The sequence below is a fragment of the Budorcas taxicolor genome, chromosome 25, assembly GCF_023091745.1.
Source record: "Budorcas taxicolor isolate Tak-1 chromosome 25, Takin1.1, whole genome shotgun sequence".
NCBI classification, from domain to species: domain Eukaryota; kingdom Metazoa; phylum Chordata; class Mammalia; order Artiodactyla; family Bovidae; genus Budorcas; species Budorcas taxicolor.
The window spans coordinates 48,075,943-48,096,241 of record NC_068934.1 but is presented as its reverse complement, the minus strand read 5'-3'; the positions used below and the strand labels follow the sequence as shown (position 1 = coordinate 48,096,241).

General features: G+C 56.0%; 1 protein-coding gene across 1 annotated transcript; it reads right to left on the bottom strand.

The window, feature by feature from the left end:
* Positions 1-10,158: 10,158 nt before the first annotated feature.
* On the bottom strand, positions 10,159-12,948 carry FADD (Fas associated via death domain). The gene is made up of 2 exons (XM_052661762.1): positions 12,560-12,948; positions 10,159-11,060 (listed from the first exon to the last, which is right to left on the bottom strand). Exons 1-2 carry the CDS (start codon positions 12,843-12,845, stop codon positions 10,717-10,719), a joined length of 630 nt encoding a protein of 209 aa, XP_052517722.1. The 5' UTR covers positions 12,846-12,948; the 3' UTR covers positions 10,159-10,716.
* Between the last annotated feature and the right edge of the window lie 7,351 nt (positions 12,949-20,299).

Here is a 20,299-nt window from a genome sequence, read left to right as displayed (position 1 = left end):
AACATGTGACATGCACTCATCAGTCTAACTCTTTATGCCCATCTTACAGATGAGCAGGACTGAGGCGGGGAGGAGCTATGTGACATGCTCAGGTCACCCAGCCAGCAGGGACAAGGCCTGGCTGTCTGGGTCTGGAGCCTGTGCTTGGAGCCACAGACAGTGGGCGCTTGAGAAACATCTACTGAAGGCTGACCCGGGGTGATATCTGGGTGGTGGCTGGGTGTTGAGCAAGGCAGCAGGAAGTGGAATTCCAGAGGGTGATAAACATCGTCTGTGGCTGCTGGTTATGGCGGAGCCCGGGAGCCCCAGGGGAGGGAACGGAAGGCTGGTTTAGGCTGGGAGCAGGGGTGTCAACAGGCTTCATTCCCTCGTGCTGCGCTGACAGCCTCCAGGGTGTGTCCAGTGGGATGCTTTCAGGCAGCAGTGAGGGAAGGACCTGGTGCTGAACAGCATAAGTCACAAGGAGACAAACAGGGGTGTCAACAGGCTTCATTCCCTCGTGCTGCGCTGACGGCCTCCAGGGTGTGTCCAGTGGGATGCTTTCAGGCAGCAGTGAGGGAAGGACCTGGCGCTGAACAGCATAAGTCACAAGGAGACAAAGATGTTCCCCTTCCAGTTACCCAGCAGTCCTGAACCAACTGAGATCGTTTTGAGGTCATGATGACGAATTCCTTTTTTGTTATTCTTTTTTTAAAAACAAGAGCAGCTCCTGGGTTCAGAGCCTTCAAGGGTGGCTAAATCTATCAACAGTTTTAGAATATTATTTTTCACTGCACTTGTTGTTATAGTCACCTTCTGCTTACTCCAAGTAATGCTGTGTTTCAGCCAGTATTAGGTTTATGGCAAACATCTGAAATCCCCAAGTCACAGAGGTTTCCGTGCATTTCTCTCATACAAATACAGTCCTGAGGTGACCTTTCCAAGGCTGGCAGGGAAGTTCCGTGACCATCAGGAACCCAGCCTTTTTCTTTCTTGCTGCTATACTCCTTCATGGTCCAATATAGCTGCCCATGCTCCATCTATCGTGTCTGCATTCCAGCTAGAAGGAAGGAAGAAGGGGATGCTGAAGTGCACATCCCCCTTTAAAAAAAAATACTTCTAAGAAGTTCCAACCACCACTTCTGCCCATCTGTAGAACTTCGGCTAAATGGCCATACCTTGCTACAAGTCATATTGGGAAATATAGTCTGGATCCGGGCAGTGAAAAGTTAGGGCTGTGGTGTAAAGTGAGAAGGTATGAACAGATACTGAGGACCCCTGCCATGTCTGCCATGTACTGCTTTCCTTCTGTGATGGAGAAATTATGTTCCTTTTCATTTAAAATTCGGTGAGGAAAGAGAGCCACTTTGGAGGAAAAGATAAGAAAATAAAAGAACAGGTGGTACAGAGCAAAGACAAAACTTGCCAAGCTGGGGACTCCCCTGGCGGTCCAGCGATTGAGAACCCACCTGCCAATGCAGGGGGTGAGGGTTTGATCCCTGGTGTGGGAAGATCCCACACGCCCCCAGACAACTAACCCGTGCGCCCCACCTACTGAGCCCACGCTCTGCAGCGAGAGCAGTCACCGCTGGCCGCAGCCAGAGAGACCCAGCGCAACACCCCCGCCCCCAAACTGCCGAGCTGGCCCTGGAATTACTGACGCTTGGGAAACCTGCTGTGAAGAAGGAAACACGAAGTGGGGGTGTAAGCTCAGGATCAGGCTGGATCTCAGGCCCGGGGGGTGTAGAGAGGTGCCTGCAGGAGGGGAGACCCAGGCGGGGGTGGCGGGGGAGTTGGGGAGGAGGTTTGTCCCAGAAGAGAGGCTGAGAGGGTCTGAGCCAGGCTGGGGGGTGGGGGGGCGGGTGCCGGAGTGAGGGGTAAAGTAGGGGATGGTGGCTACATGCCTGCTGAGAAGGGACCCCCCGCACCGCCCTCCCCCCGCCACACACACCAGGTAAGCCTACCCAGGAAGGGCTGCAGGTTCCTGCCGGCCTGCTTGTTCGCTTTGGAAGGAGCTGCTGAGGTCGGGGGCTTGAGACGGGGTTTAAGAAAAAGGCGGCTTGGAGCTGAGGCGGTGAAGTTAAAGGGGACCAGGTCAGAGGTCGGTAGGTCAGAGGCTGCTGGGGTCCGCTAGGCTAAGCCCAGGGCAGTCCTGAGTCTGACGTCCTGGTTCACCGATGCGGCGGGACTCATGACCTTGTCCGTGTCGGCTGCCCACGCCCCCACAGTCCTGGGAGCCCGCCCTGATCTGCCCCCCCACCCCCGGGCCCCCTGCTGTGCCCTGATGTCAGGAGCAGGGCCTGGCACCGGAAGGGCCCCTGCGTCTGTGCCCGGACTCCCCCTGGCAAGCGTTCCGTGGGCGGAGGCAGCTCCAGGTGGCAAGGGCTTGATGGCCCCAAATAAAAAGGGGTGGCGACAGAAGTGTGGCTCCCTGCTCTGCCTCGGTCCCCGGGCGGGAAGCCAGCGGACCGGCCCGTTTCCAGCACTTCAGTGTTTTGAGCAGAGTATTTTTGGAGCACACAAGCCTTATTTTAGCTTTTGGGGTCACTCCCGCCCTGTGGTGAAGACGGCACGGCCTTCCTCCCCACCCCAAGCTGGGCCACTTTCCCCAGGCCTGCGTGGGGACTAGAAAGTTCTGCGGGCCAGGCTGACTTGATTGGTCTGGCAGAGTGACGGCAGACCTCGTGCTGATCACCAAGCTCCTCCGCTTGGGGGAAAACCACCTCTCTTGATACAGTTCAAGGTTCTGTGAGACGAAAACAAGAGGCAAAGCTGCCATATAGCCTTAACGAGGGCCATCTTCCTCCTAAGGGACAATTACCGCCAGCACACTTTTTTCCCTTGTAACTTTCCTGATCCTGCCTGGAACCAGCCCCACTCACCTACATGCTGCCTCCTGAACAAGCCCTCCAGTTTCTTGCCTCCTGGCCTTTGCACTCGCTGTCCTGTGCCTAAACCATGCACCCTCTAGCAAACTCCTATTAATCCTATGAAACCCAGCTCAAAAGGCCCCTTGTCTGAATCACAGTTGGAAGTCCTGGATATTGCAGGGTCCTTGGAGTCAGGAGGGTTGGGTTCTCGTCCTCTCTCTGCCTGTGAACTGGCAGATCTCTCTGACTCTCAGGACTTATTTCTCCACCTGTAATTGTTTCTCTGTCTGAACATCAGCACCATGTTTTATTCATCCCAGCCCTCTCTTTCCCCCCCAGGGCCTAAGGCAGTCACTGTGCCAGGGTAATAATAGATCGGCACTAACTTCTCGATGACCTTGTCCTCTGGAAGCCCCAGGGGAAGGCAGAGTACTCCCAAATTTACTCACAGGAAATCCAGGGTTGAGAGTTCAATACCAGTAAGACGTAAGTGCCTGCAGGCAAAGGTGTGACCCCTTCCTCTGTGAGGCCTTGTCCCCTGCGTGGGTCCAGACATTGGATGCTCAGAGCCAAAAGGACTCAGAGCTCAGCTCTGGGGACCCAGCAGGTCAGTGTCACCCTCCTGGGAGGCGTTTGGCCACTGTCTCTCCTGCTGGAACAGAAGCAGCTCCTGTCCTTGCTAACGTCTAACACTGCACGCGCTGAGTGCTCACCAAACCCTTGCTGACGAGTGACTGAGCAAATGACGCTGGGCAGGCTCTTCACCTTAGACCTCACTTCCTTTAGCTTTTAAAGCTTTATTTCCTTTAAAGACAAGTGGCCGTGTCTTTAAACTTGTTGATAATATATATCGGGCTTCTCTGGTGGCTCCGTGGTAAAGAATCTGCCTGCAATGCAGGAGACTTGGGTTCAAACTCTGATCCCCTGGAGGAGGAAATGGCAACCCACTCCAGTATCCTTGTCTGGAAAATCCCATGGACAGAGGAGCCTGGCGGGCTGCAGTCCATGGGGTTGCAGAAGAGTCGGACACGGCTTAGCAACTGAAGAACATATACACGTATATATGGAAACATGTTATCTGGCTGCCCTGGATCTCTGCTGCTGCGCTGAGGCTCCCTCTAGCTGCGGCGGTACAGGGCCACCCTCCAGCTGCTGCGCTGAGGCTTCCTCTAGCTGCGGCGGTATGGGGCCACCCTCCAGCTGCTGCGTTCAGGCTTCCCGGGCTCCGGGGAGGGTGGCCTCAGTAGTTGCAGCACGGGAGCTCCATTGTCCTGTGCGTGTGGGATCTTCCCAGACCAGGGATCGAACCTGCGTCCCCTGCACTGGTAGGCAGTTTCTTAACCACGAGACCACCAGGGAAGCCCAGGTGTCTTATATTTTTTGACAAGTTGACATTTTTAGTTTTCTAAGCTGTCAAATGGATCACTTGATCAGTCTTTTATTTCACAGCCCTCTCGTTCTTCAAGATGATAAATTCTCCTAGGGTTCTTCATTATTAAAAATATATTCAAATTTTGTCTGCACCTGGATTTATCTTGGTAGGAGAAAGGTAAGGATGCAACGACCTTTCCCAGTTGTCCTAATCCCAGTGATCGGATTTTTTTCCCTCACTGACTTGACACACCATCTTTATGTTCTAAATTCCCGTTTGATCCCTTGGATGCTTTTCAGGGCATCAGAAAATCCAAAGTGTCTTCAAGAATTGTATAAAGAAGGGCAGCACGCGTGACGGAGTGCAGGTGGAACAAGCCGAGTCAGACGCTCGGGGCACCGCGCTGCTTGCTCCTGGCTCTGCTGTCTGCTACACAAATGCCCGTGTGGCCAGGAGGCTGCGCAGGTGTCCTTGTACCCACCCTGAGCTCTCTGATCTGCCAGCAGAACCCCCCAGCACCTGATTCCTTTGAGGCAGGCCGTATAGTAACCCATCTTGTAGGTGAGCTCATCTCAGCACTTTGGAGCCACTCAGCAGCAGAGCCTGGCCACGACCCCGGGCCATTGGCTCCAGGGGACGCTATGCCTCTCAGTGGCACCGTCCTCTACCCCTATCACATTGCTCTTATTAATTCTGTAGTCCTTGGCCTCTATGAGGCCCCCATCGTGTGAGGAAGAGGAGTCAGTCTCTAGTCTTGTCCATCTCTCTTTCCCTGTGCTCCGTCGTGTCTGACTCTCTGCAACCCCGCGGGGCTGTAGCCCACCACGCTCCTCTGTCAAAGGAATTTTTTCTGGCAAGGATACTGGAGTCGACTGCTGTTTGCTTCTCCAGGGGATCCTCCCGACCCAGGGATCTGACCCAAGTCTCGTGTCCCCTGCATTGGTAGGCGGATTCTTTACCACTGCGTCACTTGGGAAGCCCATATTGTCCTCCTACTTACGTTCACCTATATTTCCACAGTTGTGTGGTTTATGGTCTGGGCTGCAAATGACATCAGTGTGACCAGAGGACAGAGGACTCCGCTTTCTTGCAAGAGGATTCCGGGGTCTGGGGCTGGGTCACGTGTCTCTCGGTGAGAGGCATTACAGCTGGTTCCCCAGGCATCACCTGATGCCTCCAAGGACCTTGGGGAGTGACTGTGTGATCTGAGTTTTGTATCGAGACAAGTTGGTATAAAGGCAAGTCATCTGAAACGGACACAGTCACTTGGGAATAATTACAAGAATGACATAGTGACCTTTACCACATGCCAGTAACTTCCAGCCACTTACCACCACTTGCCTCCTTGGACCCTGCAGCAACTGGCTGGGTGGGGGGGTTGCTGTCAGGGAGACAAGGAGCTGGGGCTCCACTGGGGGGTCACCAGCTAGAAGGGAGCTAGTGGGCACCACCCCCCACCCCATCTGAGCTGTCAGCCCTTTGCTGAGAACCTACTGAGTGAAGACTTGGGTGTGTGGGTGGGTGTGTGAGCAGACCACACATCTCGGAGCACTCAGACCCAAGATGTGTGTGTTCTTCCGCACGTGCCATCAACCCTGCCTGGGGAGGGGACCCTTGGGGCAGCCGGCGGCAATTCAGGGGTGGGGGGCCTCCCTGGCTGGACTTTGTTGGGACTAGGCGGTGAGAAGGGTACCTGCTGGGTCTCCATCACTGCAGGGCCCGATGGGCAGACAGGCCCCCTGCACTGGGCACCTGGCCTGGCCTTTTATCACAGCTGGCTGACTCACCTGCTCAGCGAGTACACATTGAGCCTTGGCAGCTCTGGAGACCGCAGGAAAGAGGAAGCGCGTCTGGTGGGAAGGGCAACGCAGCAGCCGAGGTCCACTGCGGGTCTGTGGGGCTGGACGAGGCCGCATCACACTGGGTGTTGGAGGCAGATCTCAGGCCCTGGGGACCGGGGTGGGCGCTTGGGGCCCCTTCTATTCCTCACAAAGCTGGGACGAGGGCCCGGGACCTGGGAGCCCAGCAGAGCGGTTTCTGTAGCCAGAAAGCCCTCTGGAAGGCGTAATGGGGACCCAGACTCCCAGAAACGGGCATGTTTCTATTTATTATAACAATGTTGCTTTGATGCACACATAAGCCAGATACAAACTTATGCTTCTAGCCGTCATAACTCATAAAAGGCCTACAAAATTCACGAGACACTTGAAACAATTTAGATTAAGAATGTAACTAAATGGTTACTGTGAAGTAGGATTCCTAAAACTGTAGCACAGTCATACACAACAGAAAATTCACCCTTTTCACTCACAGTGTCATCAACATCACCCCATCTGTCTTGAGAACTCTCATCTCCCCAGACAGAACTTCTGTCCCACGGGAACACGTGTGCTGAAACAGTCGTCGCCCGAGTCTAGACTGTCACCAGGCAGGTGTGGGGCGGGCAGCGTGGCTCTGCCTGGGTGTCCAAGTGGCCCATGCTCTTCCATGACGGCCTCCACCTGATGGGCACCCCGCGCGCACAATGAGCTGGCCTCCGTGCCCCCGGGACAACGAATGTGGTTGGCACCCACGTGGGACTCTTGCCACAGTCCTAACTGTCACTGACTCAGGGAGCTGAGGGCTTCTGTGATGCAAACGGTTTTCACCAGTAAGTTCTCCTCGTAAGAGGTTTGCCTTCCAGCAGATGAGGGTGACTGGCCCCTTTCGCATGTGTGCTACCCCGCGTCAGGCCTGCCTGTCTTGGTTCCAAAGTGCAATGGGCACAGAAACCCTGTGGTTAGGAAGCAGCCAGCAGGATGACTCAGTTACCATGGAAATAAAAATACACAACTGAGAAACGTGTGGAGAGCCTGCGGTTTCTCAGAATACAGAGCGGGGTCTTTGGGAGGGCTGGGCCGGGGCTGTCCTGAGAGGGGCGAGGCTCTGGAGGTCGTGTCCAGGGAGCCGCTGCTGTTACACGGGAGCGCACGCCTCAGGGAAGGGGCCTGGGTGGGGCCCGAGGGTGGCCCACTGAACTGTGGTGCCAAGTCTGAGGTCTGTGGTGGGCAGGCTGGCCCCGTGGTGCCTGGAATCTGTGACCTGCCCCCTCGCACGGCAGGGTCAGCTCGGGACCTTGAGAAAGGGACGGGGAGGGGCCAGGGAGGGGGGCTGGGGGCCTCCGCTCCGCAGTGCCGTTTCGGGGTGCCTGTGGGGCTGCCAAGGAGGAAGGGGAGCAGGTGGGAGCTAGTGGGGAGAGTAAGATGGATGAGGGACTGTCAACCCCCTACCCCAAGGGAAGAGTCTGGAGGGCGTGAGGACCCTGGGTGGTCACCAACAGCTGTGTGCGCCCAGAAGCAAGGCTCGGGGTGGCATGGTGGAGGGCAGACTGGGAAACCGGGAAACCTGCAGGGCCGGGAGACGGTGACCCTTCATCTCAACAGACACTTGTTCAACACCCCTTCACTGCCAGGAAATCTCCGGCAGAGCACACACACGGGGACCCTTCTTTCCGTCCTCAGGGGAGGACTGAGAGCAAAAGGCGCTTCTTTCGCCTTCAAGTCAACCCTGCGCCTTGTGTGCGTTTATTGGAAAAACTTCACAGAAGACTGACTTTCTGTGAAGCTGCCAGAAATCCTTGCTGAAACTGCAGCAGCTCCGTCGGGTGGGGTGTCACTGACTGGCCCCCAGGTCCCAGTTCTGATCAAACATGTCTGTCTCAGGAGGGGCAGTGAGAAGACCCAGGACAGGACTCCCCTGGTGGTCCAGCGGCTGGGACCGTGCTTCCACTGCAGGGGACACAAGTTTGGTCCCTGGCTGGGGAACTAAGAGCCCTCTGTGTACAGCAAGGCCGAGTGTCAGGGGCCATGCAGAGCAGAACAGCACTGGACAGCCCTCTGGGCGCTGGGTGACATCAGCTCGTCTTCAAGCTGAGAATGGCACTGCAGACGTGGACAAGCACCTCTGATTTACCCAATGGCCTCTTCCGAGAGTGGTGGAGCCACAAGGGGAAGAGCCCCTGGTGGCCTCCATGGTCTCTGTGACACCCAGGGCCGCATCTGGTGGACACCTGAAAGCCACACCACAGAAGCGGGGACACAGACAGCACACACGAAGACCGCACTGTCCAGACGCTGGCTACCTTCCACCCCCGGGGCTCACACTGTCCAGAGAGCTGCCCTCTGACGCTGGCTGTCTATCTTCCACCCCTGGGGCTCACACTGTCCAGAGAGCTGCCCTCTGACGCTGGCTGTCTACCTTCCACCTCCAGGGCTCACACTGTCCAGAGAGCTGCCCTCTGACGCTGGCTGTCTACCTTCCACCCCCAGGGCTCACACTGTCCAGAGAGCTGCCCTCTGACGCTGGCTGTCTATCTTCCACCCCTGGGGCTCACACTGTCCAGAGAGCTGCCCTCTGACGCTGGCTGTCTACCTTCCACCCCCGGGGCCCACACTGTCCAGAGAGCTGCCCTTTGACGCTGGCTGTCTACCCTCCACCCCTGGGGCCCGCACTGTCCAGAGCTGCCCTCTGACGCTGTGTACCTTCCACCCCAGGGGCCCGGACAGGCCCTGCTGCTTTCTCTGTCCACTTGCACTGTCCGTTCATGCCGCCAGCCTGTGCAGTCTCACCTCAGCGCCTGGAGGGCAGCTGCGGTGGAAGCCGCCTGACTGCTGACGGTGGAGTACCTGGATGCTCCCACCGGCCTGCAGCCCACTTTCGGGGGCAGTGTCCTCTGCAAGTTCGCCTGCCACCAGGCTCTGTGGCTTCGCCCCAGTGGCCCACAGGTGCCAGGGCAGGCCACCTCCAGGCCCCAGGGAGGCTGACAGCAGTGCCTGGAGGAGGCGCCTCTCTGCCCCGACCTCAGGTCTGTGCTGTGATTAGGTCACATGACAGGTTTGCTGAGGCTGTTCCAACTGCTTCACCGTCCAGGGCAGGAGAGCAATCCCAGATGTCAGTGTCTGGGGGACAGTGCTTCACCCCCGAGGACGCAGCTCGGGAGTGAGCCAGTGGCAGCGCCGGGCCCAAGCGATGGAAAGCTCTGAGTGCTGTAAGCGCATGTTGTCCAAATGTCCGTGAGAACACCTGGAGTGACAGAGGGGTGGTCCCTCCCCGCTGTGAGGACCACATGGGGATGCAGGCCAGGTCTCAGGATGCTCAGGATCCTCACCCATTGGTAGCAGCATCTGCCATAAACCACGAGGGATGGGCACCATCTCGTAGTCTGCCTCTGGTCAAGACACGTGGGCACATTTCCCAGACCACCCATTTCCCAGGGCAACCCACTGGCCAAGCCCCGCCTTTACTGGTGGTTGTGATGTTACTATTACACACAGACTCGCCCTGACCCAAAGCCTCTTCAGCACATCACCCTGGGCTGGGCCATGGCTCTGGGGCTGAATGTGGCGCATGGTTAACGCCCGTGTTCCAGCCCGACTTTCGGGGCAGGGCCACGTTTGCCTCGTCTGCTGCCTGGGCTCAGCTCCCAGCAGTGCCCGGCGCGGTCAGGATCTGCCAAAGGCTGGGCCCACAGCCGGCAACCCAAGGTCAGGGTGGCACAGCATGGCGTCAGGCGCTTTCCCAAGGTCACAGCTAGAAGGTACGCGGCGGGGTTCTCTGATGCCTCCTGCAGGGAGGCAGGGCCAACAGCAGGTAAGGGCTGCCCTCTGGCAGATCATGGCCCACCGCGGTAAACACCCCCCTTGGCAGTGGTCCCTGGAGCTGATAGGAAACACAGGCACCCTCCTACAGGTTGGGCCTGTGATAACCGTCAAGGGACAGTGAAATTGGCTATAGCGGGACTTCTGAGAACCTGTAAAATGAGCTCACCATCCGTGGGAAGAGGCAACCGTCATGTGGAGGTCTCTTGCAAAGGCACCTGCTTCAACAGGACTTCAAGCAGGAAGAAAAGGTGCTTCTCAGAATCTGAGGATTCAGCTTCTTACTACTTTTGTTATCAGAAAAAGTGACCGTTAGCAATCCATCGTGGAACTGGAGTCATGATTCATCTGAGAACCAGCATGTGCCGAGCGCCTGCTGCCTGGCCCTATGGCAGGGGGCTCGCTCCCCGAGCACTGAGAGCCTGGGCTGCTTCCCAGACCCGCGAGGGTGCGCCTCACCCCGCCACCTGCCCTGGAGATGGTCTGCACTGCCAGCCTCCAAGCCTTTGGCAAGTGCAGGGGCAGGAGAATGAGCCAGGGGTTCCAAGCGTGGGTTCTGGAGCCCAGCACCCCCAGCACAACGACCTCCAGCTCCTCGCTCTTCAATGCTGCGCGTCCTCTCGTGTCTGGGAGCACCAACTTTCACAGACCCCTACTTCGTACCAGGCGCAGCGCCACACGCCCTCCCGGAGGAGCTTATTTAATGGGGACGACGGTACACACAGTGGCCCCCACCCGGCTGGCACAGAGGAGTGTGGGCCCACAGCCGCCTCCCTGAGTCTTCACGGGGCTGGCACGGACGGCACGTGGTCAGGACCGTGCAGCTGCCCTCGGTCCCCATGGAAGAGCCGCTGGGTGGTCAGGAGGCTCCCGGGGCAGCAGAGCCCGAGTCCCAGGCCATGAGGGACCCGGGGTTGGCGCTCCTTCTCTGGCGGGCCTGGGCCCACTGGTCCTCCTCGATGAGATCTGCCACCACGTTTAGCTGGCAGCCCCGGAGCGCGCTCACCAGGCAGGACACAGCTGCGTCCTCCCTAGCGCTGTTCTTCCAGACCCTCAGCAGTTCCCTCACCTGCTCCACCAGGTTCCGGGGGTACTTCTCCTCGATGGCTTCAATCTTGATCTCAGACACTCTGAGGCGACGAGCCAGCCTCTTCCAGTCCTTCCCCACGTTATCACAGATGATCTCGATCGCCGCCTGCAGGTCTGGTGGGGGAAAAGGGCAGAGTGGTAACCTGCGGTCTGGGGAGCTGTTTAGAAAACAGATAACCGCACACTGGCTGATGGGCCTCCTGGTGCTGACCCAGGTGCTGGGGACCCGAAAGGCCCTTCCACAGAGGCGGACACCACCCTGCAGCAGAAGGGCCAGGGAAAGCTCCATGCTGCCTCAGCCAGCCACACCCTGAAACACTACCCACAAGGCGCAGCCTGCTCTGAAGACTTACTGGTTGGGGGGGTCTTGTAATGGAGACGCCCACTCAGGCCTGAGTAGAGTTGCACCTCTATCCCACCCTGCAACGGGGTTGAATGGGGGGCCCTAGAAGGTACACGCACGTCAAATCTCTGGAGCTGTGAATGGGAACTTTCTTGGAAAAGGGTCTTTGCAGATGTGAGAGTACGCTGAGGATCTCGAGCTGAGGGGATCATCTTAGATTATTCAAGTGGGCCCTAAATCCACTGACAGGACCATGTGCTGTGGAGGCAGAGACTGGAGGGGTGTGGTCACAAGGCAAGGAATGCCTGGAGTCCCCAGAAACCAGAAGAGGGAGGAAGGACCCTCTCCTAGAGCTCTCAGAGGGAGGATGGCCTACTGACACCTGGATCTGACCACTGGCCCAAGAAAGGTAAGAGCATCAGATTCTGTTGCTTTAAGCCACTGAGACACAGTCATTTGTATGGCAGCCCTAAACAGCCCACTTGCTGCTCTGGAAGATGCCCTGACTGACACCAGGCTTCAGTCCCTGGCTACTATGTCCTCATCTGCTGAGAAGTCACTCCTGAGATCAGACTAGACAAAATGCTTCTTGGAAGCAAAGCTTCATCTCCAGCCACAAACCCCTGATACGCTGTCAGCCTGTGTGCCAACTCCTCCAGCCCCGTGAGGTGGGCACCTGTGTTGCTGACCACTGGGAGAAAGCAGGAAATGGAGGCCCAGGGAAGGGAAGTGCAAGTCACTTCCTGCGGTCACAGCCAGCCACAGAATGGCAGAGCCAGGAAGAATCCACTCTTAACCCTTATACAAAAGCAGCGCCCTATCAACCCGTCCTTCCTGCTGAGGCTCTTCTGGAGTCCTTTCACCCCTGTCCCGCCCGGTAGGTCAGCAACGTCTTCTTCTGTCCAATAACTTCTAACTTTCCTGGAGGGAGAGGGGTGGAGAAGAAAGCACTGAGGCTGGATGGGGCAGGGGGCGGTGGTTGTCCACGCTCCGCAACTTTGGCTAAGTTAACTTCTCTGAGCTTTGGTTCTCCTGTCCGCAAAGCGGCCACGTTCCCGTCTCTCGGGGCTGTTTAGGGAAAACCCACGGAAACCGAACCCGGAAAAGGCTGGGCGCCTGGAAGATCGACAGCTGACCCCGCCAACCGCCACAGGGTCCCCGGGCACCCCTCGCCCCTCTCCTCCCGCGCCGCTCCGCGCCCGGCCCCCGCTCCCCGTCCTTCGCCCCCACGCCTCCCGCCCGCACCCCGGCCCCCGGCCCTCGCCCCCACCTCGCTCCTCCGGCGCCGCCCCGGCCTCCGCGCGCCGTTCGAAGTCGTCCAGGAGGCACAGGAGGTCCTCGCGCCGCAGGGAGCCGAGCAGCTCGCGCAGCAGCACGGTGCGCTCGGCGCTCAGCTCGTTCTGCTCGAGCAAGACGGTGAAGAGGTCCAGGCCGCTCTGCGCGAGCTCCAGCTTCCTCTTGCTAACGCGGTTCCGGCACAGGAACTTGAGCTGGGTCAGGTCGCTGCTCGACAGTCCGACCGACACCGAGTGCAGGAGCACCAGGAACGGGTCCATGGCGACACGAGTCCCCGCGGGCTGGGCCGCGCCTCCTCACGCACCCTTCGCGCCTCAGCCTAGTGGCGGCGAGAGCAGTTTCGGGAGCTCGAGGGCCCGTCGCCGGAAGTATCCCGCTGGGCCGGTCCCTCTCGAGGTAACTTCCGGGGCTCGCGCATGCGCTGCAAGCCCAACCGTAGCCATTTCCGCCCGGGAGGCTCCCTGCTGACGCCAGGCACCGCCCCTGACCGGGGACCCGGAAGATCTCTGCGCATGCGCCCTGACGACGTTCTCCCTGTGAGGACCGGCAGCTTTAGGGGTCCCAATCAGTGCAGATGGTGACTGCAGCCATGAAATTAAAAGACGCTTACTCCTTGGAAGAAAAGTTATGACTAACCTAGATAGTATATTCAAAAGCAGAGACATTACTTTGCCGACTAAGGTCCATCTAGTCAAGGCTATGGTTTTTCCAGTGGTCATGTATGGATGTGAGAGTTGGACTGTGAAGAAGGCTGAGCGCCGAAGAACTGATGCTTTTGAACTGTGGTGTTGGAGAAGACTCTCGAGAGTCCCTTGGACTGCAAGGAGAGCCAACCAGCCCATCCTAAAGGAGATCAGTCCTGGGTGTTCCTTGGAAGGAATGATGCTAAAGCTGAAACTCCAGTACTTTGGCCACCTCATGCGAAGAGTTGACTCATTGGAAAAGACTCTGATGCTGGGAGGGATTGGGGGCAGGAGGACAAGGGGACGACCGAGGATGAGATGGCTGGATGGCATCACGGACTCGATGGACGTGAGTCTGAGTGAACTCCGGGAGATGGTGATGGACAGGGAGGCCTGGGGTGCTGCGATTCATGGGGTCGCAAAGAGTCGGACACGACTGGGCGACTGAACTGAACTGAACCCCTAAACCCAGAGCGCAGTCGGCGTCCGTTTCCTTTGGAATGTTGCGCTGCGGGTGCTCTTAATAACAAGTTAATTTATTTATGAACATTTGTGAAAATGCATGTCGTTTGGGCTTCCCTGGTGGCTCAGTGATAACGAATCGGCCTGCCGATGTTGGAGAGGCGGGTTCGATCCCTGGGTCAGGAAGATCCCCTGGAGAAGGACATGGCACCCGACTCCAGTGCTTGCCTGGGAAATCCGGTGGACAGAGGACGGGGCGTCACGGTCCATGGGGTCGCAAAAGAATCAGACAGGACTTAGCGACTAAGCAACGAATGTCCTTTAGTAACCCCTGCAGATCTGTGTGCAGGAAAGACTCTTAAGAGCTTTATTTAGTTTTTAAAATTTGATACCAACGTGATTTCTAAAGTTATCGTCGTTATTGTGGAAGGCTGACTAGCGTTTCTTATTGCCTACTGTGTACCATGGAGTAGGTCCTGGAGACAAATTCAGGAAGATAGTGTGGAAGGCCCCACCCGCCCGGAGCTTGCAGCGTCAGTGCACAAGGTTACCTCATGCAGATAGGAAAGTGCCGTTAAGCCAGAAGTCAGCGCGAGCCAGGGGCCAAGGGCATGGGGGTGGGGAGTGTGGAGGTGGGGGTCTCTACACGTTGAGAAGGCGGTTCTGGAGCAGGCCCCAATGTGCAGGCGTGAGGGGCCAGGTAGAGAGGTGTGGGGGCCGTAAAGGCGAGCCCATGGCAAGAGCAGAAGCACCGAGGAGGGCGCAGGGTGCTGGGGCAGAGCTGGGAAGGCAGGGGGTGGTCAGTGAGGGGACGGGGCAAATTAGGAGGAGCCAGGTCGGAACCCAGCTTTACCTTCCCTAAGCCCCTGCAGAGGGTGAGAAGAAGCCTGAAGCCATCTGAGTTACGTTGGGAAAAAATTGAGATATAATTCATATTCCCTGCAACTCACCCTTTTAAAGTGTACAATTCAGCGGCTTTGCTTGTGGTGCAGTGGTTAAGAACCTGCCTTGCAATGCAGGGAACGCTGGTTGGAATCCTGGTTGGAAAACTAAGATCCCACACGCAGGGAGGTGACAGCCTTCATGCTGCCACTAGAGAGCTCGCAGTCCGGCTGGAAACATCCCACATGACGCAGCAAAGATCCCTCTTCCTGCAACTTAGACCTGACTCAGACAAATGGATACATCAGTATTTTAAAGCGTGTACAATTCAGTGGTTTTCAGCATATTTATAATGTTGTGCAACCGCTACCATTAGCTAAGTTTAGAATATTTTCATCACCTTTGTAGAGACCAGTGCTCATCAGCAGTCACTTCCTCTCCGCCCCCCACTCTTTCTCCAGCTTCTGGCAACCACTAGTAGGCGTCTGTCTGCCTGGGTTTGACCAGGATGGGCGTTTCATGTAGGCGGAAGCACACGCTGTGGGGCCTTTCGGGCCTGGTTTCTTGAACTGCGTGTGACGTCTTCAAGGTTCGCGCGTGTTGTAGCCTGTGACAGTGCCTCCTTCCTCTTTATATCGTGTGTGTGCTCAATTGTGTCCGACTCTTTGAGGCCTCATGGACTGTAGCCCCCCAGGCTCCTCTGCCCATGAAAGTTTCCAGGCAAGGATATTGGAGTGGGGTGCCCTTTCCTCCCTGAGGGGATCTTCCCTCTCCAGGAATAAAAACCTACATCTCTTGCGTCTCCTGCCTCGGCAGTTGGATTCTTTACCCCTAAAGTGCCGCCCGGGAAGCCCTCTTTTTACTTTATTTATTTATTTTTGGCTGTGCTGTGTCTTCACTGCTGTGCACGAGCTTTCTCTAGTTGCTGCCAGTGGGGGCTGCTCTTTGTTGCAGGCTCTAGGCACATGGTAAGGAATTCACGTGCAACGCTGGAGACCAGGGTTCGATCCCTGGGTCCGGAAGATCCCCTGGAGAAGGGCATTGCAACCCACTCCAGTATTCTTGCCTGGAGAATCCCATAGAGAGAGGAGCCTGGCGGGCTACGGTCGGGGTTGCAAAGAGTCGGACACAACAGAATGGCTAACGCAAGAATTAGGCACATGGGCTTCAGCGGTTGAAGCCCATGGGCTTAGCTGCCCTGTGGCGCGTGGGGTCTTCCCCAAACAGGGATTGAACCCACGTCCCCTGCATTGGCAGCGGATTCTTAGCCACTGGTATTAGGGAAATGAAAGTCTTGTTCAGGCTTCAGAAGTAGGAGACCAGGCCTCTGAACTGCTCCTGACCTGCCTGGATACTGCCCAGATTCTGTGCCTGCACGCAAGCACAGCAAATCAGATGGCCCTTAGGTAAGAAAGGGAGTGGGTCCTGGAATCTCTTGAGCCCCTGAGGGTCTGGCCAGTCCCCCAGGGTCTAATGAAATCCTATGACTCACAAGGTGAAACAAGCCATATTGTAAAAAAGTTAAAGTAAAACCAGAGCTGCATTTTGCAGGCAAACTGATGATGATCTCCGTTTACTGAGTGGGATGATAAGCGGGAGCCCCCTCGCACCGGAATCTGAAGTCTCATCCGTGGGATAGACACACTGCCCAGGACCTTTTCCCAGCTGGGACTCCACATTGGTTTTCATGAGGGGCTTCCCAGCGCCGTTCAAGTCTGGGTGTAGGTTGTTGGCCCAATTTGGTGATGTATGTGTTTCTTCTCTCTATTGTTTCTATTTCTTTTCTTTTAATGACCGTATATTGAGATTAAGCCAAATATCTATACAAAAATAGAAACTGTTTGTTTGTATGTAACGAATGGTTTCTTTTGTTAATGAATCTCTTGAACCTAAAACAAAACTTTCAGCGAAACAGCTGGTTTTCTTCTTGTTGCTGTTTGATCACTCAGTCGTGTCTGACTCTTCTGTGACCCCGTGGACTGCAGCCCACCAGGCTCCTCTGTCCATGGGGTTCCCCAGGCATGAATACTGGAGTGGGTTGCCATTTCCTTCTCCAGGGGATCTTCCGGACCCAGGGACTGAATCTGAGTCTCCTGCATTGCAGGTAGATTCTTCACCAGTGAGCCGTCAGGGAAGCCTCAAAACAAATGAGTCACCAGGAAAGTCATTTTTGATGGGTCAATAGTACCCTGTCCTGCGGGGGGGCACCTTTGTCTATTCCGTCATCCGTGGATGCACCTTTGAGTTTTTTCCGCCTTTTTTGTCGTTATGAATAATGCTACTGTGGGCTCTGAGCTACATTTCTAAAGAATCGCCAGGTAGAATCCAAGGGACCCCTCAATAATGCAGATGAGATGCGAAGGTTCTCGGACCAGGTGCAGTGGAGGGGATGAGAAGGCAGCGTCTTTCTTTTGGTCTGGGCTGCATGTAAGTGAGGAGCGTTGAGGATGCCGTCGGGTCTGAAGGGTGGAATGTCTACCAGCTCACCTGGGGAAGGTGTGGGTGGGTTTGAGCAGGAGATAGATGGGTCCCAGTTTAGACATTTACCTCTAGCCTCCTGTTTACATTTGAAAAATAGATGTAATAACAGGAACAGGATAAGCAGCCAGGCTTTGTCTCCTGTGGACACTTTAAGATGACGGGAATGGCAGGAACAGCAAGGGGCTGAGCCCTGCCTAGGGAAGGGATGAAGAGACCACATACTTCCCATTCTTGGGGTCAAGGAGAACCCCCCCCCCCCCCCCAGACTATACACACACAGAAAGGGTCCTCAAGGGAGGGGATGCTAGGCCATAATATGTTCTACCAACTCCCCAGAGACCCTTGCGCTGGAATCCATCGTGGCTAAATGATGCGCACGCACACAGGGGAGGACCCTGCATCAGAGAAGGTATGGACTCAGGGGCAGACAAGCAACGCGATTGGCCAGAGGAAACCCAGAAGAACTTCCCCCACGAAAGTGAGTTGCTGTTGCTGTTTCTCAGTTGCTAAGTCATGTCCAACTCTTTGTGAGCCCATGGACCACAGCACTCCAGGCTTCCCTGTCCTTCACCAACTCCCGGAGCTTATTCAAACTCATGTCCATTGAGTCGGTGATGCCATCCAGCCATCTCGTCCTCTGTCGTCCTCTTCGCCTCCTGCCTTCAGTCTTTCCCAGCATCAGGGTCTTTTCCAATGAGTCGGCTCTTCGCATCAGGTGGCCAAAGGATTGGAGCTTCAGCTTCAGCAGCGGTCCTTCCAGTGAACATCCAGGGCTGGTTTCCTTTAGGAGGGACTGGCTGGAGCAAAGCAGTCAGGTCTTCAGGTAAGCGGTTTAAGCCACCCCGAGGTGTGTGTCTGTCTCTCTCGGCCTGCTCGCGCTTTCTCTAATGGATCTTCTCCCATAATAAGCAGTTTCCCTGCCTCACTGCTTTCTTCTCTTTGCTGAGCTCTTCCTTCGCTCAGGCGGGCGCCAGGGCCCTGCTGCTGGCCACGAGCTCCTGGTGCTCTAACGATTAGGGCCTGGCGCTCTCACTGCCGTGGTCTGCGTTTGATTCCCAGGGAACCGAGATCCCACTTCAAGCTGCTGCTCACTGTGGCTGCCCAGCGACTACCCGAGCCCAGGGTGAATGTGGGGAGAACCTGTTAGACATGTTCACGGACAATGGGATGCACGGGGCCAGGGTTTGGGACAGAAATCTGGGCAGGAGAGGGAATTTGGGAGAGTGAAAGTCGCTCAGTCCTGTCTGACTCTTTGCAACCCCATGGACTGTAGCCCGCCAGGCTCCTCTGTTCATGGAATTCTTCAGGCAAGCGTACTGGAGTGGGTCGCCATTCCCTCTCCAGGGGATCTTCCTGACTCAGGGATCAAACCCAGGCCTCCCCCGTTGCAGGCAGATTCTTTATTGTCTGAGTCACCAGGGAAGCCCGTGAATTTGGGAGTATCCTGCAAGTAGATGTTGCTTGTGATGGTTAATCATATGTGTTAACCTGACTGGGCTAAGGGCCGCCCAGCGATCTGGTAAAATATTTCTGGGTGTGTCTGTGAGGGTGTTTCTAGAAGAGATGAGCACTTGAATTGTCTAAGAAACGCGAGTGACCCTCCCCAGTTCAGGTGGGCATCATCCAAGTAGGATGAAAAGGCAGAGGAAGGGAGGATTCCGTCTCCACTGGAGCACCATTGCCCCGTGGCCCCCCGCCCCCATTATCAGGCCTTCAGGCTGAATTACCCACCAGCTTTTCTGGTTCCCAGCTTGCGGATGGCAGACGGTGGACTTCCTGGCCTCCATGACTGTCGTGTGAGCCAGTCTTAGAATAAAGCTTCTCACTTGTCTCTATCCATCCGGTTGGCTCTGTTTCAGCACCTCCAGGATGCGGTCTCCAACGGGGGGAGAGCTGAAAGAAGAGCAAGTTCTGAGGCCACGGGGTGTCTGATCGTAAGGGAGACGTGATGGAGCCAGGGGAGGAGGCTGGGGTGGGAGGTGGTCCGAGCAGTGCTGGGCCACGCTCCATCTGCTGCACCCCTGCCGCGGTGCGCCTCTGGCCCTGGCGCGCAGCCTTTCCTGACTCACTACACATTTTCCTTCCTGCTCTGTCTCCCCTGCAGAGCCTCCGTGTGTTGCAGTCCAGGCTACAGTCCACAGAATCACAAACAGTCAGACATGGCTGAGCCGCTAAGCCTGTACACGCAGCTAATCAACAATACTGTGGTCGTTTTAGGTGAACAGCGAAGAGACTCAGCCGTACGTATGCACGGATCCATTCTCCCCCAAACCCTCCTCCCATCCAGGCTGGCACATATCACGTAGAGTTCCATGTAAACAGAAAGAGACCCATGGACTTGGAAAACAAACTTGTGGTTGCCGAGGGGGAAGGGATAGTTAGGGGGTCTGGGAATCTCACATACACCCTGCTATATTCACAATGGATAACCGACAAGGACCTGCTGGCTAGCTTATCTTTTCATCTTCTTTACAAGATATTTCACAAAACAAAATGTAACTTTTGTGGATTTTGGGGGCTGTGCTGCGTCTTCATTGCTGTGAGGGCCGCTCTCTCGCTGTGCTGAGTAGGGGCTTTTCTCTCGCTGCGCTGAGTAGGGGCTTTTCTCTCGCTGCGCTGAGTAGGGGCTTTTCTCTCACTGTGGTGCTCGGGCTTCTCCTGCTGGGGAGCGCAGGCTCTACGACGTGTGGGCTTCAGCAGTTGTGGCCTGAGCAGCTCACAGGCTTATTTGCTCCGAGGCAAGTGGAATCTTCCTGGACCAGGGATTGAACTAGTGGATCCTTATCCACTGTCTGGCATTGGCAGGTGGATCCTTATCCACTGAGTCACCAGGGAAGTCCAGAATTTAACTGTTGATGAGGCCCAGTTTCTCAAAATTATCCATAAGATTTGACGGTTACAAGGCTATTCAAACTGTCTCCTTCATCTTGATTGAGTTTTGGTAGTTTGTGCAGTTTTGAGGATGAGTCCATTTTCCTAAAGGCTTAGGATTTCTGAACACAGTGATTTGTAGAATTCCCTTATTTTGTGTCTTAGCCCATTGGCGCTGCTGTAGCAAGGTGCCATAGCTTTCCCGAGAAATCTGTGTGCAGCTCAAAAAGCAACAGTTAGAAATGAACATGGAACAACGGACTGGTTCCAAATTGGGAGAGGAGTCCGTCAAGGCTGTATATTGTCACCTTGCTGATTTAACTTATATGCAGAGT